Genomic DNA, 18117 nt, shown 5'->3' with positions numbered 1-18117 from the left:
AAGGCTTTAGTCCTACTTTTATGTCTGACCTGTCCCGGATTTTTCATTTAGAAATCTGGTCACCCTATCATAACTCGGTGCCCAAAGTTACTTTCCAGCACAAGTTATAGTTTCTTCAGATAAGTATATATATGAATATATATATATATATCGACAAAGTTAACAACATTCTATGTATGTGCGCAATATGTTGTGTTTACAGTCAGTAAGCAGTGAATTTTACCTAAGTTTTAAAGAAACAACAGTGCCATCTACTGTATTTTACTGTAAATACAATGTTAATTTTTAATACATTTTCAGAGGTATTTGTTTGTTAAACTGGTCCAAAACCGAACAGTATTAATTCAATAGAAAAATGTAATTCATGTACTTTAAATTCATTTACTACCCACCCTTTGCCCTATTTCACTACTATTATTCATATAAAATTCGAATTATTTAAACAATATACAATTAATAATATATAAATTAAAGTGGGTTGTTGAAATAATTATATTTATAAAATGCAATATAATGAATTATCAATTTAAATGACTACCCCCTTTGCACCTGTACCCCTTAAGAAAAAAACATTAATGTAAATTAAAATTTTAATGTCATTTGAATTCGAATTTACTTCAGAATTTCTAACTAAATAACTACGAACCCTTAGAGCTCGACACGATGGGGTATGCCGATGGTTGTGGAACAGTATGAGACGTCGCACCTGGCTCTCCTGCTTCTATGCTCCCTCTACTCCTCTTGCGCACAACCCCATGCTTCCGCTGCCACAGGGTGACGGTGCTAGAGCACGAGCTCATAGGCCTGATCTCACTACATTTGCAGACAAATACCCTGGCTGTAAATTTCTCCTTCCATTTGCGGCTGTCAAACCCCTGTCGCACACCACTAGACGTCTTCGGTACCACCAGCTCAGGGCCACCTGCTGCGGTAATTGACACTTACTTCCTCCCCCCAACCCCCCTCCATGCTCCACGTGCTTGAGCAGATGCTTACAAATCCATCCCCATGTAAACCTGTCCCTAGGCGGAATTCAGAGATGCAGGACAAGGCACCGCTGCATACACTGGTGGCCTGTGTGACATGGACCCATACATCACTGATGCACAGTGGTCATACTGCTGTGGGCAACTAGCCACCCTCTCACCCAGTGGTAGGCTTCGGCTTATCCATTGCAAGTTCCTCCACCAACTGTACCGTACCCTAGCAGCTCCTCTTGGGACTTGCCTATGGTGACCTCTGTCGGAGCTGCAGTGCTCTGCGGGCCACCTTCCTACACCTTGCCTGGAAGTGTCCAAGGGTGGCGGGATTCTGATCCGAAGTATTTGCGACCCTGTGCTAGATTACCGGTCACCCTATGATGCAGACACCATTAGTAGGCCTTTTGGGATATGTAAGGGACGTCCCCTCTGTGTTCTGACGTCTTAATATTTTGCTCCTGGCTAAACATCAGGTGGCGATATACTTGGGGAAACGTCCGGCACTGATAGTTGAGGCTTGGCTTCAGGACTCAGCATATCGCCAGGAACAGCTAGCTGTCTGGATATTGGGAACTCATAGAAGTGCAGGTACTCTGTACGTGAGTACCTGCTTGTTTCTGAGAAGTGCCGGTACTCTCCAATTAAAAGTATTACGGGCCATATTTATACTTTTTGATGCAAAACTGCGCTAACGCAGTTTTGCGTCAAAAAAATTAGCGCCGGCTATCGCCATTCTGAAGGGCCATGCGGGCGCCGTATTTATTCAATGACGTTAGCCGGCGTTAGCCGGCGGAGCTGCCTGGTGTGCGTGAAAAAAAATGACGTACACCAGGCAGCGGTGGCATAGGGGAATATGGAGCTTGGGCGCCAAAAAATGGGGCAAGTCAGGTTGAGGCAAAATTTTCGCCTCAACCCGATTTGCGCCATTTTTTTAAACTCCCAACCCCCATTGAAATGACTCCTGTCATAGCAAAGACAGGAGTCATGCCCCCTTGCCCAATGGCCATGCCCAGGGGACTTCTGTCCCCTGGGCATGGTCATTGGGCATAGTGGCATGTAGGGGGGCACAAATCAGGCCCCCCTATGCCACAAAAACAAAAACAAAAATTTACTTACCTGAACTTACCTTATGTTCTCTGGGATGGGTCCCTCCATCCTTGGGTGTCCTCCTGGGGTGGGCAAGGGTGACAGGGGGTGTCCCTGGGGGCATGGGAGGGCACCTCTGGGCTCCTTCCGAGCCTACAGGTCCCTTAACGCCTGCCCTGACCAGGCGCTAAAAAACGACGCAAAAGCGGCTGGAAGTCATTTTTTTTGACCCGCCCACTCCTGGGTGTGATTTTTGTCCGGGAGTGTAAATACGGCGCACATGCCTCGGAGTCAATTTTTTAGACGGGAACGCCTACCTTGCATATCATTAACGCAAAGTAGGTGTCCACGCTAAAAAGTGACGCAAACTCCATGGACTTTGGCGCTAGACGCGTCTAACGCCAGAGTATAAATATGGAGTTAGTTTTGCGTCGAATTTGCGTAAAAAAAACGACGCAAATCCGGCGCAAACGGAGTATAAATATGCCCCTACGTTTTTCTTGAGAAGTGTAGGTTCTCTACCTCTGAAAATAAAAAAAGTGCCGGTACTCTGTACCAGACAGTATCGGCTCATTTAAAGCGCTGGAGATACCCCTTCCCCGCTGGCCTCTACCAGGGATATACTGGGGGTTGCCATCTCCAACTCGCCTGATGATGCCTGGCCCGCCTGGCACCCCGGCCTCTCCTCTCTCACACACCTGAAATATTGTGCCTTGGAGTAACAGGGGCTGCTGGGTGTTTGATCGGTTAGTGATTTCTGTAGGCGTGCCAGCACCATGTTGGACTATGTTCTGTAATGTCTTTACCTCCGGTTCAACTACTTCAATACTGGGATGATGATGCCATGCTTGATTGGACTATGTCAGTAACTGTCTGTTGTGCCTTGTGCTCTTCCCCTCTCCCCCTGCCCCTTGCCCCCTTCCCCCTGCTTTTCACGGCAGGCCCTTGGCCTGGTGCTGTTTTCGTGACGAAATGCTCATAAAAACAGTTAAAAATATACTGCACACCCTTTACCCCATATGAGTTTAATTACCTATTTTTAAAGTGCTCGAAATGCCAATAAATATTAATTTAAAAACCCGTTATTAAATAGAATAATTATCTTGTGAAAATTAAATACATTTATCAAATATAACTCAGTTTTGCTAATGAAATTACGTCCCACCCTTTGCTCTATACTATTTATTTGAGCCATTGCTTACTCAAGTATAAAAATAATAATAATGAATTTTCCCGCACTTCGCTCCTAGATCACTTTAAAAATCCAATAAAAAGTAGAATCAAATTTGAAATCAGAGAAATTAGAAACAGTTAATTAAATACATTACTTCCCACCCTTTGTCTCAATATCACGTTTCTAACCCTATTCTAAACGGAGCAAAGGACCAGATGTACGACCATTTCATTTTGCGAGTCTCTAATTGCAATTGAATGTGAATCGCAGAAACTCGCAAAATTAAATGTACAATTGTATTTCAGACACATTTAGCGATTCCCAATGGGGTCACAAATGACCTACCTCATTAATATTCATGAGGTATGTCGCAATTTGTGACCCATTGAGCATGGCCGAACTCACAGGAATGGTGGCCTGCTGGGGACGGCAGACCACAATGTCTGTGAATGCTTTTTAAATAAAGCTATTTTTTTGGAATGCAGCCCATTTTCCTTAAGGGAAAACAGGCTACATTATAAAAAAAAAAAGTAAAGTTTCCTTTTCATTTTTTCAGTGTAAGCAGTGGTCCGTGGGACCACTGCGTGCTACGAAAAACTTTTGGCGCCCAAATTCACAAAGGGGAACGGGTCCTTGGGGACCCATTCCCATTTGCGAATGGGTTACCACCATTTTGAAGTTGGTGGTAACTGCAATTGTTTTGCAACTGCATTCACTGTCGCAAAACAATCATACATACCATTGCGACTCGATATTTGGAAGGGACGCCCTCTGCACGCCCCTTCCAAATAGCGAATTGTAGACCTAGTTTGCAATTTAGTAAAAAGATTACTGAATCGCAAAATAGCATTGGTACATAACAGAATGCTAATTTCTGGTCACAAACTGCCCGATTCTGTGAATGTAACCGTTTGCGAGCAGAAAATAGCTATGTACATCTGGCCCAATATTCTTTAACTAAATAGAACACATTTCTCCTTTAAATAGAACAAAAACATTGTTTTATAAAGTACTGAAGGGGAAAGTATGGAAAGAAAAACAAACTTAAAATTACGACACATATAAAATGTGATGTAAATGTGAATCTTTGCAAATGTCAAGCACTGTAAAAATGCAATATAAATGTAAGTATATGTTAATGAGTCATTTTAAAGGTAACATACCCTCCTGAACACTGTGGCCCATATTTATACTTTTTGACGCTAAACTGCGCTAACGCAGTTTAGCGTCAAAAAATTTAGCGCCGTCTAACGCCATTCTGAAGCGCCATGCGGGCGCCGTATTTATGGAATGGCGTTAGCCGGCGCAAGCAGACCGGCGCTGCCTGGTTTGCGTGGAAAAAAACCACGTACACCAGACAGCGCCGGCGTAGGGGGAAAATGGCGTATGGGCGTCTTAAAATGGGGCAAGTCAGGTTACGTCGAAAAAATCGTCGTAACCCGACTTGCGCCATTTTATTTCGACGCCCATCCCCCATCAACATGACTCCTATCATTGTAAAGATAGGAGTCATGCCCCCTTGCCCAATGGCCATACTTCTGTCCCCTGGGCATGGTCATTGGGCATAGTGGCATGTAGGGGGGCACAAATCAGGCCCCCCTATGCCACAAAAAAAAAAAAAAAATACTTACCTGAACTTACCTTAATGTCCATGGGATGGGTCCCTCCGTCCTTGGGTGTCCTCCTGGGGTGGGCAAGGGTGGCAGGGGGGGTCCCTGGGGGCAGGGGAGGGCACTCTGGGCTCATTTTGAGCCCACTTGTCCCTTAACGCCATGCCTGACCCAGGCGTTAAAAAGCGGAGCAAATGCGCCGTTTTTGGCCACGCCCACTCCCGGGCGTCATTTTTGCCCGGGAGTATAAATACCACGTAAAGGCCTGGGAGTCATTTTTTAAGACGGGAACGCCTCCCTTGCATATCATTAACGCAAGGAAGGGGTTCACGCTAAAAAATGACGCACACTCCGGGCACTTTGGCGCCCGAATCGTCTAACGCCATAGTATAAATATGGCGTTAGTTGGCGTTAGTTTAGCGTCGAATTTGCGTCGAAAAAAACGACGCAAATTCGGCGCAACCAGAGTATAAATACGGCCCTGTATGTTAGAGAAACATTGATGTTACTTGGTAAAATATGGGCAAAGAAAATCGGAGGTCTAAACATGACTGGGCGCAAGCCATTTGATTCCAATTTGACATTTAAAAAAAAACACTGCATTTTGCATTCCGATATGCACTACTGAATATACATTTTAGATGGCAGTGACTACAAAAATCAAACTCATTTTGAATGTAAGGGTCATATTTACAAGTAACTGGCCCTTCGGCTTCAATGTGCCAGTTCCTTCTGTCTCCCTGCGCCCCCCAATTACGACACAATGGTAGCGCTGTATTTACAGTACAGTGTACCATGGTGCACGTTTGCACAATATCGTCAAAATTTTTAATGCGACTGTGGCGCTTTGCTGGACTAGCAGCAAAAATGTTGATGCTAGTCCAGGAAATCTTAGGGAGGCCCACAGGAAATAGCCTAGCTTCCCTTTAACGGCTGTCGTGGGCAGGCATTAAAAAATTAAGCTAGAATGGTGCAGTGAAATCTTGTAAGTTTTGCTGCATCATTTTTCTAGGCCTCCCTGTGGGGAAACGTCCCCCTTGCATAATTAAACCTGGCCCAGTTATAATGTGGGGCAAGGGTTTACAAAGTGGCGCAATGCTAGCACTGCACCACTTTGTAAATACTGTGCAGGGTGAGGGCCTGTTTAGCGCTGCTATAGCGTAAAAAAAAGTGACGCTGCTGCGGCGCTAAAGGGTGCAAGGGGCCTGTAAATATGCCCATACAGTGTCCTCTCCAATTGTGCACACTGATGTTTGGGACACTTCCATTGGTTTGTATGTTGCGCAGATTAGGCTAACATATTCGGAGCATGACAAAGCTTAATCAGGTATTTAGATGTTCTGACAAATGGAATTGAAGTTTGGAGACTCCAATCCCTAATTCAAACCGTTGAGCTTCATCATGGTATTCTTGCTCTTCTTGACTATTAATGACTTTTAGTTTAACCACTGATTTATCAGATTCTTTCTGATGACTAATTATTCATCAGCGTTATTATTATTGCATTACATTTGATGCTATAAGTCATATGTGCCAACGTTCATCTTGAACAGCCTTTTGAAGAATGTTTTCTCTGACTATTAGGATTCAATTTCTCCAAGCCTTAGTAGCTGAGCACCACACATTTGAAGAAATGCTGTTGAGGTTTTCAGTCTGGAGCAAAATGTTTCTCAGCGAATTGCAGGCCACTTCGGAGATAAATATTACGGACCTGCTCTCAGCTTTAACTAAGAACAAGGTAAGGTTCATGCACATTTTTGCATCATGTATGCATCATATATTCATATAAATGTCATTGCACAAGGAAACAGCAGAGAACCTGCTTCTTTTGCCAAATCTTGGATTTCCAGAGAATCAGAAGAATGCAAAAATATAAAGGGGTAGTGGAGATTGAGAGCTGGAACTTGGTGGGAGTGCCTGGGGGGAGTCTCTCGTATTTTAGTGTAAACAGTAACTGTTTTTCTACTTCAGGTCTTGACGTCTTTACTGTGACGTGTTTTTAACAACTTACATTTGACTCGTTTGCAGGCTAGAGGGACGATACCACATGTCGCTGTTTACCATCAAAATAGTTTTAACTGAATAATAGGTTGAAAGAAAATACATTGATGCTTTATAAGATTCACACTGAAACAAATGCGTAATTCTTCAGATACCCTAATGTTTCTTTACAGTGGCATGTTTATGTTTTATTGACAGTTTTAGATGTCATACAAAAGGAAACCCTTGTGTCAGAGTACTACATGTGCATAGTCAGAGATTGTGGACTCTGTAATACGAAATTGTCCAGCGCTGTTATCTATCACAGTTCTGTGTAGGTCAAAAAGGCCTCATCCAGGCTCCCTCCTTTATAACAGGCAATGCTGGACTTTTGTATTTCCTAAGCAGCACAAACAGGGAATAGATCTGCTGGACTCTAACTTGAACCATTGCTGAAAACATGTGTGAGTACTTATGCGCCTCTCCTCATTTTTTTCTTACTGTCCATCATTTTGTAAGTGATTCTGAAAAAGCATATGAAGTTATGTGTAAATCAAGTATCATTAAGATAAGTGGTCTTCAGCAACACAAAAGAATGATGGATGTAGTGCTGAAACTTTTCAAGAGCCCACCTCCAGCCACCGATCTGGATTTAATCCATTGTTCTTTTGCTCACAATGTCACCCTAGTTTGGATCCAGGCACATGCAAATAAGTCTTGATCCTGCTCCCTCTGGGAACAGTCCAGCCCAAACTGCCAGGCCAGGTCCTCCCTGGACCGGAAGCAAGCACCCTGGGACCGGTTTTGGGGTATCACCCCTCATCAGCCAGGCTAGCCTGATTCCAGTGGCACAGTCAGCAAGGGGCCCTTGTCTGGACACACCCTGGCCATTTAGGGCAACTTTAGCAACACAAAAGGATGATGGGCGGAGTGCTGAAACTTTTCAAGCACTAACCCCCAGTCACAGATTTGGGTTTAGTCCATTGGTCTTTTGTTCACCATGCCACCCCAGTTTGGACCTAGCCATATGCAAATCAGTCTTGACCCTGCTCCCCATGGGAACAGTCCAGCCCGACCAGCCAGGCCTTTTCCTTCCCGACCGGAAACAAGCATCCTGGGACCGGTTTCCTTGTATCACCCATCATCAGCCAGGCTAGCTTGATTCCAGTGGCACAGTGAGCAAGGGACCCATGTCTGGGTATACCCTGGCCAATTAGGGTGACTTTAGCAACACAAGAGGATGACAGGCGCAGTGCTGAAACTTTTCAAGCACTCACCCCAGTCACAGATCTGGGTTCAATCCATTGTTCTTTTGCTCACCATGCCACCCCAGTTTGGACTCAGCCATATGCAAATCAGTCTTGACCCTGCTCTCCATGGGAACAGTCCAGCCCGAACTGCCAGGCCAGGACCTCCCTGGACCGGAAAGAAGCATCCTGGGACCGGTTTCAGGGTATCACCCATCATCAGCCAGGCTAGCTTGATTCGAGTGGCCCAGTGAGCAAGGGACTCACATCTGGGCATACCCTGGCCTCTTAGGGCGACTTTAGCAACACAAAAGGATGATGGACGTAGTGTTGAAACGTTTTAAGCACTCACCTGCAGTCACAGTCGCAGATTTCAGTACCAAGAAATGCCATTACAAACTGCTCACTCTTCCATGACACAGAACTTTGATTGAACCAAACAAAGTAGCCCATTAACTAAAACATTACTTTGTTAAAAAGCAATCCTTTGCAATGTTGTACTACATTCTTACCACAGAAAAATGATGGACGGAGTGTTCAAACTTTTCAAACACTCACCCCTAGTCACGGATCTGGGTTTATTCCATCATTATTGTGCTTGCCACCTCACCCCAGTTTGGACCCAGCCATATGTAAATCAGACTTGACCCTGCTCCCCGTGAGAACAGTTCAGACCGAAGTGTCAAGCCAGGTCCTTCATGGACCAGAAACAAGCATTCTGAGACCGATTTCAGGGTATCACCCCTTGTCAGCTAGGCTACTTTGAATCCAGTGGTGCAGCGAGCAAGGGGCCCACGTTTGTGCGTACCCTAGCCACATAGGGTGCATATAGCAACACCACAAAATAAAATGATGGAGGGAGTGTTGGAACCTTTCAAGCACTCATCCCCCATAAGAGATCTGGGTTTATTCCTTCATTATTTTGCTCACCACATACCCCCAGTTTGGACCCATCTATATGGAAATTAGTCTGATGAGGGGTGATGCCCTGATACTGGTCCCAAGATGCTTGTTTCTGGTCCAAGGATGACCTGGCTTGGCAGTTCTGGCTGGATTGTTCCTATGGAGAGCATGGTCAAGACTTAATTGCATATAGTTGGGTCCAAACAGGGGTGATGTGGTGGCAAAATAATGCTGGATTATTCTCCGATCTGTGACTGTGGGGGAGTGTTTGAAAAGTTTCAACACTCCGTCCATCATTTTAATTTGTGGGAATACATTCTTGTACACTTTCTTTTTACTTTTATATTGTTTGCCTTAGAATTTGTTTTGTATATCTAAATATTGTTCATTTTTTTATTTTTGTCTTTCAGGAACACTTGATTGAAGTGAAAAGCAAAGAGAAGGAGATTCCGGGTCTTAATGAACATGTAGAAAAGTTGTGTTCTTATAGCAAAGCAGAGGGCCACCACACTTTACAAACAAGAGTGGAGGATTGTGTCCGGCTGCTCCAAGAAGCAAAGCAGATTACTGAACGGCGCCAAAATGTACTTACAAATGTTGGTGAGTTCACAGACATACGTTCCTCAGCTATCAGTGCCCTCCATCAGCTGAAGCAGACTGTCGAGAGCACCAACAGTCTGGACAAGACTAAGTCTGAAACATTAGACAAAGAACTAGAGGATGTAATTGGGCAGATTGACAGGCTGGGGTCGATAGCTGCAGGCTTGGATGGATCCCTTACCAAAGCGCATTACCACCTCAAGGGAGGCATTTCCGAACAGAGGACCTCATGTAGAGCTCTGGCAGATCACTTGTTTTCTGAGCTCGAATCAGTCCAAAACCTCTTGGGAACAAAGCAGAGTGAGGCAGAAGCCCTGATGATTCTGTGGAAGTCCTTCACCGAGCGAAAGGAGCAGCTGCTAAAGAGTGTTGAGGATATTGAGGAAAAGGCAGACAACGAAGAACTACAAGAACCAACCCTCCAAGCTCTCAATCAGAGGTAATAGCAAAATGTTGTTGTTTCATTCATCTGTAGACAGATAAAAATCAGGACATGCAATTTTTCCAGCTCCCTTTATGCAGAAATAGCTAACTACCCTTCTACTCATTTTGTGTTGCTGTAAACAATAATGTGGACGAAACGTTTGAGTTACATGTGCATCAGATGTTTGTAAAAAGGTCGGAACTCAAAGTCATTTCAGGGAATCTTCAATAAACGTGTCAAGTTAATTTGTGCTAAAAGTATTCTTTTGTATTCCGAAAGAAAATTGAAAATTCCGAAGGACTGTTAAATGTTCTCATGAAAATATACCATTTGGCTTTTTTACCTAGGGGTCATTTTTTCGCACAGTCTTCTGAAAAACAGGATCGTATTTTGAGTCTACCTGCTGCTGTCTCGCACTTCCTATTACTTCTGATCAACTTGTGAAGTGGATAAAATGTGTAGTAAATATAATAGCTGATGGCATTTGTGCAAACATTAAGATAAAAACGTACACACGTAAAAATATTAAAATAAAAAAAATAGAAGTAACAGTTTCAGAAGAACACATCTTTGTTACCTGTAAGGGTTGTTGGGAGCTGTAAACCATCTTTCTTTACTTCAAACAGTCTAGTCTAACACATTCACAGGAAAGCCTAACATTAAAAGTGACAGCTTCAAAGCCCAACACTAAAAGTGACACTTCTGCCCATTCTCGATAATGCATCCCTTTCACAGTTTCCATTAGACCTAGCAGTGTAAGAGAAATGGTGGACTTAATGGAGGCTGGCAGTCTTTCCCAGCTATTATTTGTTTACACATGCCTTCCAACACGGTATTTAATGTATTTTTCAGATATAAACATGTAAATGGACTCCCTTTGTTATAAATATGATAGCAAATTCACAATTGATTTTATATTTTAAATTTTCAGACTCAAGGTTTTTAATTTGCTGGAGGATGAGTTAAATTCTCACCAGCATGAGCTGCAGTGGCTGATGGACAAAGCAAAACAAATCGCACAGAAGGATATCATTTTGGCTAATGAAGCGGACAATGAGATAAATGGTTTGGAAGCTACCTGGGAAGATACCCGGAAGTTAATCAGTGAAAAGTAAGTTGTCTGGTGGGAAATCAGAGGTCATGGTAGCATATCAAGGCATGGTTTTCTGTGTAACATAATTTGGTGAATCGAAAATTCGAATTTTGGCCATTGTGGATGGTGGTCATCTTGGCTTTGTTCACAGGATGAATATGTGTAGTTTGAATGGTGAGTAGATTTTAAAATCACCTACACATATGGCTTTGCACTTCCTCAATGCCATTCTATTCAGAGTTTGATATCATTTTAGAATTTTGCTCAATTAGTAGCCCAGAATCATTTTAGGAGTGGTACCGAAACAATTATTTTGTATCACAGAACATAATCCAATTCGAAATTTACTAAATTTGCTTTTTCAGATTCAGCGAGAAATATTTTTGAAGGCATTGCCTTGCAGCACAGGAAACCTTGTTCTTGATGCCTGAGGGCCACAGTGCCATTCATCTGTATTATGTCTATGTGGTTTGCCAAAATGTTCTTTCTACAGGTACTGATTTAGTCTGCCTACCAAAGAATGTTGGTTGTTTGGGACTAACTGTCCAGTATGAAAAATTAACCTCACAATATTGTGGAAACAAGAGGCTCAGGCTGTATGTTTGACCTCTCGCTTCAATTGGGAAAAGCTAAGGCATGCAGTCAAGGAGAGTTGTAGGTCTATCAGCAGTTTGGGTGGTAATGATTTCATGGCCTCTTTCATTGTCAGCTGCAGCAATTTGCAGAGCACATAACAATGTTCACCTTAGTCATGCTTTTAAACAGTGTTACCTATAACCAAATGTAAATTTCTTTATAGAATTTGCTTTTCTTGAGGAGTATTAAACTTCGATAAATGGCTGTACATCACATGCTGTGCCCACTCCCGACATCTAGTGTTTGGTGTGGATGTTGCAAGTTGGTTTTCTTCAAAGAAAAGTTTTCAGTCTCAAGGTGACTCATAATACCGACTCCGAAAACCACAATTCAGCAGGTCATAGACTCCACTTAAATTGGGGTTTTGTTCTGTCATGGTGTCCAGGTGTGTTTTTAAGTGTTCCAGGACCGTCATGCTACATAAGCGGAGAATTTCAGCATTGAGACACCAGAAAAATAACATCTAAATGTGGGATCTTGTGCAAACTTTGGTTGTTCAGCAGAGCATTTTACGACCTTCTACCCTTTCAGGGCCGAAACGGCTCAAGATGCTCAGGACTAGGTTGTGTGAGAAGGGAATATGCCATTTAAATGTTGCCCTAATTTGTAACAGAAGGCTCTCCTCATCAGACCAACATCGAATCTGCAACCTTTGTCACCCAGGTGACGACAAGTGTAATTGTTTGGATTGTAAAGCCTTTCGGTGTCAAAAGACTTTCTGGCACTGAAGAAATAGACAGTGGGTGCATTTTAAAATGTAGTGCTGAGGACTTTGAAGACATTAAAGAGACATTTGCTGACAGCAGAAGAAATGGGGCATCCAGCAGTTTGCAGTTCAATGGGCAGTGAATGTGGGAAGCTGGCTATCTATGTAGTGTACCATTGTAAGGGGACACTATGCAAATAGTCCAGGGTGACCCTTATTGACTGACAGGGATTAAAATAATAATCTTAAAAGCTCTCATTTGTGGTAATGTGGTCGAGCAGCTAGGCTTATTAGAGGACAGTGTTAAGCATTTATTGCACACACAGAGCCAGTAAGCGAGACACTCACTCAATAAGGAAAGCCAACACCAATGTATAAAAATAACACTTATTTTATATGAATTTAAATACCAAGATAATCAGAATCAGGTAAGTACTTTTCAAGATATGAATTTTTATATGTTTCAAAAGTTGACAGTGCAGTTTCTGGAGCAGTAATGTTATCCTATGGGGAAAAGACATATACTGCATTCAGGCACTTAGCGATTTCCAGGACTGTTCTTCTGGAGTTAAGGTGAGTATAAGGCAAGGTCCACAGAAGCACCAACAGGTCATTTCGGAAGGCACTGAGGCCTCAAGGTGCAGAGGTGCTTTTTGGCCTTCAATCCCCTAGTGTTATCCTATGGGAAAAAAACAGACACTGCATACAGGTACTTGGCAATGGCTTACAGGACTGTTGTTCTGGACTTGAGGTGGGTATGGGGCAAGGTCCAGGGCCACACCAACAGGTCACCTGAGGGTGTTCTGGTGCCTCTGGGTGCAGAGATGTATTTCAGTATCGGATATCCCATTCACTTCAATGGAGATCCGTCCGGTTAGAAAGTGTCTAAAAGCAGGGACTAGGAGGCCAGTCCAGGGGAACCCACAGGGGTGCTCAACCCTTGAGATTCTCGGGCATATAGGGACAAAATTGGTCTGCCTCTCGGGCTGTGGGAAGGTTGGGGGGGTCACATACCAAAGGCGGCAGGGACTTTGAAGTCCTGGCCTTGGTAGGCAAATTTATTAGCCATCCTGTTGGCAGAGGTGATAACACCTCCTGCCAGAGCAGGCATTGTTTCTGACCTCGAAGCACAGAGGCTGTCATCTCCAGGGATTCTGAATCTCGTCTGCGATGGCAGGCTGGTCAACACCAGTCAGGCAGTACACTAGAGGACTAGAACGTTTCGAGGGACACCTCTAAGGTGGCCTCTGGGTGCATGTCATAATACATCTAATACTAGCATTGTTATGGATTTATTAGGACAAGCTGTTTGATACCAAACACAACTATTTTGTGTGCAGCCATTATGTAGCTGGGTCACTCGTGTTGACCAGTGTCCAGTAAATGCTTTAAGATGGCTTCCCGGTCACTTGCAATGTCTAGTAATAGAACTAGACATCACAGGGGCAAATCTTCTCATGCGGATATGTCCTCGCATGCATTATATTGCACCCTGCCTTAGGACTTTTAAGGCCTACTGTAGGGATGACCTACAAATAATAAATGTAGTGGCTTTGGCATGCACACAATCTGTGTGCCATGTCGTGTTGTTACTGAGGGCTTGCACCCTAACACACAGTCTGCAATGACAGGCTGTGTGCAATTTGTGTGTGGGTCCCTTAGTGTGGAAAGAGTTATGCTTCACCCTCTTTAGTAGCAATGCCCTAGGTACCAGGAGTACCATTTACTAGGGACTTTCTGGGCTGCTAAAGTCCTGTGCCAATTGCAAAAAAGTAGACATACCTTGTTTTTAAGAAAAGAGCACTGGCACTTATGTCTGTTTAGCAGGCCTCAGTGCACTCTCTGAGTCAGTACCCAGGTGTTCTAAAAGGGGATAAAAATGCAGGGGCATCTGCAAAAAGCCAAATTTCTTACAGTGAAGTCCATAGAATGCGCTCTCAAACAACACCAAATTTAGAGAACATTAATCTTCAAGGCCTGTGTCAAAACCCACACCCAAGACAAAGACCATACCTAGGGTTTTGCTACACCACACACCAAGAATCTTCCTTCCGAACTTGACCTTAAGTGAGCCTTGGCACCAGGCCAGTGAACAGCCTTTAAGGAGTCATGCCATAATACCCCAAACCTCCGCCAACAATGCCTCCACAGTCAGCACTGCGCACTGTCCTTAAAGGTGCCCAGCCTTGAAATGCATATTCAGCACTGGAAAGTCTTGAAACACCAGAGCTTAAGCTGTGATATTGATACGCAACTTTGACCCAATAGCCTGGGCAGCCTGTCTCTGAACAAGAGCAACTCCCAAGATCCCCCTGAGGTGGCTCCAACCTGGACTCAGAGTGATACCTTTTCTGTCAAAGAACAAGGTGGTCAGCCAGCTGTACAGCAAAAGAAGGTCTATATTGTTTTGGTCTGCAGCCCCATCCTAGTACGGCTTCCAACATCTGGAAAACACCCCATCAGAAATTGCCATATTATCTTCAAAGAGTTCAAAGCATTCAGCAATCAGCATACAGTCGTGGCTCTCTGGCTGGAATTTCCCTCTAACGTGTAAGGGACAGGAAAGTGTTTCTAGAATAAAACAGCTCATGTTCTCAGAAAATGTCCCTACATATGGATGTGTGTTTTCTATGAATGTCAGAGAAAAAACTTATACCACGTTCATCGGCAACCTATCTTACTGCAGCTTTGGAAGAAGCACAGAGTGAGCAAGAATGTCTTGTTTGAGAACACAGTGCTCGCCTAGGCAAAAACAGCTTGATAGAGAGAAATAAAACAAGACCGTAAAAGTGGCTACTGTAACAATAATAAAGCGAAGCCAAATAAAATATATCTAGGTTAGTGCACAGCGGCAGGCCTAGTATGTCAATGGATTTTTTGGTGGTTTTAGTTTCCTTAAGTAAAATGATGTAATTTTTGTAGACTTCATATTTCCTGAAAGGTTGCAATGCGGCTATAAAAATATGCTACAAAGGTGTGGGAGTGAGCATGATCGGCATTAAGTGGGATATCGCATCACACGGATTTCAACAATGTATATTAACCAGTCAACATATTCTTTACTCAAAATGTAAATGTAATTGGGTTCGCTTGGATAGAAAGTCTTACTGCAGGATCACTGGAACAAATAAAAGGGACAGAATGGAAGCGGTTCATGTTCACGGAAATAGTTTTTTTGTTCTGTTTTTCAAGTGCAAATTTCCTTCTCGCATCAATTTTAGACACAAGGACATCTTTGCTCTAAAAAAAGTGCAAACATGCTAGATGTGTGTTTTGAATAATTTCACATAATTTTTCGAACATTTCGATTAATTATGACAAAGGAAATGTGCACATCCCTACTAATCAAATGCAGTGACACATTCCGTCATGGATACATTAAAACGTTGGAGCCTTTTGTCCATTCGAATAAGGTTTAGAACTCGGTTTTGAGATGGTTTGTGCCAGGTGGAATGCATAAGGACAATGCATGGATCTTCATAGTTCATTCCCCGAAGAGAATCTGGAGCAAGTACTTAGGACAGTACATTGTTGGTCACATTTATCAGGAAATCACACAGCACAGTGCAGCAAGCATTCCGTATTTTACATTGTACAGCATATTTCCCTCTTTTCCATACAATGGTCCACAATGTGCTGCCTAGCGCAAATGCAGGCACATTGGCACAATGGTGATAGGGTGCCTGTGTTGCAGACAGGATTGTTTTTGTACAGGAAGGGACACCTTCCTGCATAAAACTACCCTATGAGGCTTCGAGAAAAAAACATATTTCTCCTCATTACGCCTCCCCTGGGGAGGCGTAGCATTTTTTATGCTTTCCCAGGTCTACCAGAAATAGTAAATCTGGGAATGTACCAAAATCCTAGGTGGATGCGTGGGAATGCATCCCTGAGGCAGAGTAACACAACACAGCGATTTGTACTGCATTGCATTACTCTAGATTTATCAAGCCATGTAGTGCAGCACAAGGTGGCCTGGCATGGCTTGATAAATCCAGCTTAGGTTGTGCATCGCTCTTGCATCTCTTTGCGTGCCACAAGGGTGATGCAAAGCCTACATAAATATGCCCTTCTGTGTTTTAGATACTAAGGGCCTCATTTACGAGGCCCGAACGGCACACTGTGCCACCGGAGCATCATTTTGTTTTTTACACTCTGGTGGTGCAGTGTGCCAGCTCATATTTACAAGGGCACACAAAGCCACCTTGTGTGGCGTTTCATTGTTTTGTAAATATGGACCCCTTTCACGCATAACATTGCATGAAAGGGGCATTCCCTGGATGCTGCTTGGGGTGTTCCCACACAACACCTATGGAACCCAAAGGAACCTGACCCATTCCCAGACTTACAAATCTGGGAATGCATTAGATTCCTACGCCACCTCAGGGGTAGCGTGACGATACAACAGGGAGAAATACCTTTATTAGAACCCGGAGACCGCCAGCAAGCCCTCACCCCCACACCACCAGCTATACGTAGACCGACAACTTATTGGTTGGAAGAAGTTTTTATTACAAGATATTTATGATATTTTTACATATAACTTCACCATAAATCACTTCAAATAAACTTTATCATATTCACAATAAACATGAATCACATCCATAAGATATCTTTAGTAACCATAAATCATTTACTTATGACAGGATCCCTTCCTGTCCTGAACCACCATTGGACCACACAAGTGAGCCGTACCTCACCTGTATCCCTAGGAGGGGCGGTTGCCCTGACTACACCGTTCCTTGTCCACACACTCAGGGTTCCGCCCCCCCTCCAAACACCAATTTGCCTAGGGGTGTAACGGGGCGGCCAAGAGCGGGAGCCCCATGGCCCCCCCAGCGATCTGGGCTCCCTACCCCTTAATCTGGTGTGTACATCCGCAGGTTGGCTCAGGACTTCCGGATCCTATCTCTGGTGTTAAACCGGGGCCCCAGCCTTGGGGACCCCTCTGTTGCTCCTGGTTACTTTAATACCTCACTTTCCGCCTAATACTTTCTACACAACCTAAATTAAGGAGAGGGTGGGTGGGACAACTGCAAGCCGACCGACACCCCAGCCGCCACAATGCAAGAAGGCCGAGCCTTCCTGGGGGGGCGCTTATGTAGCCCCCCACTGGCATGCGGCGGCTGGAACCGGTCGGAGCTGGTGCAGCCGAAACATTCACCTTCCAAAACTTCCGCCCCCACACCTTGCAAGGCGTGGGGGCGGAAGTCACAGGCCAGCCCATCGCACCACTAGTGCGAAGGAGTTCTTGGGCTTCGGCGGCCCTGTTTTCTAAGGGGCCGGGCTCCCCCATTTTGGGGGGCGCTCTTCCATAGAACCCGGAGACCGCCAGCAAGCCCTCACCCCCACACGACCAGCTATACATAGACCGACAACTTATTGGTTGGAAGAAGTTTTTATTACAAGATATTTATGATATTTTTACATATAACTTCACCATAAATCACTTCAAATAAACTTTATCATATTCGCAATAAACATGAATCACATCCATAAGATATCTTTAGTAACCATAAATCATTTACTTATGACAGGATCCCTTCCTGTCCTGAACCACCATTGGACCACACAAGTGAGCCATACCTCACCTGTATCCCTAGGAGGGGCGGTTGCCCTGACTACACCGTTCCTTGTCCACACGCTCAGGGTTCCGCCCCCCCTCCAAACACCAATTT

General features: G+C 44.0%; 1 protein-coding gene across 1 annotated transcript in view; it reads left to right on the top strand.

Moving 5' to 3' along the window:
* Nucleotides 1–18117, top strand: part of SYNE1 (spectrin repeat containing nuclear envelope protein 1) — a 1478055-nt gene that overhangs the window by 497520 nt on the left and 962418 nt on the right. Inside the window, exons 39-41 of the mRNA XM_069234720.1 lie at nucleotides 6435–6588; nucleotides 9391–10019; nucleotides 10936–11115. Of these exons, the coding sequence (XP_069090821.1) occupies nucleotides 6435–6588; nucleotides 9391–10019; nucleotides 10936–11115 (963 nt within the window). The remainder of the gene's footprint in view (nucleotides 1–6434; nucleotides 6589–9390; nucleotides 10020–10935; nucleotides 11116–18117) is intronic.

Source organism: Pleurodeles waltl, chromosome 5 (genome assembly GCF_031143425.1).
Source record: "Pleurodeles waltl isolate 20211129_DDA chromosome 5, aPleWal1.hap1.20221129, whole genome shotgun sequence".
NCBI classification, from domain to species: Eukaryota; Metazoa; Chordata; class Amphibia; order Caudata; family Salamandridae; genus Pleurodeles; species Pleurodeles waltl.
Note: the sequence above shows the minus strand (reverse complement) of the source record. Positions and strands in the feature narration are given on the sequence as shown.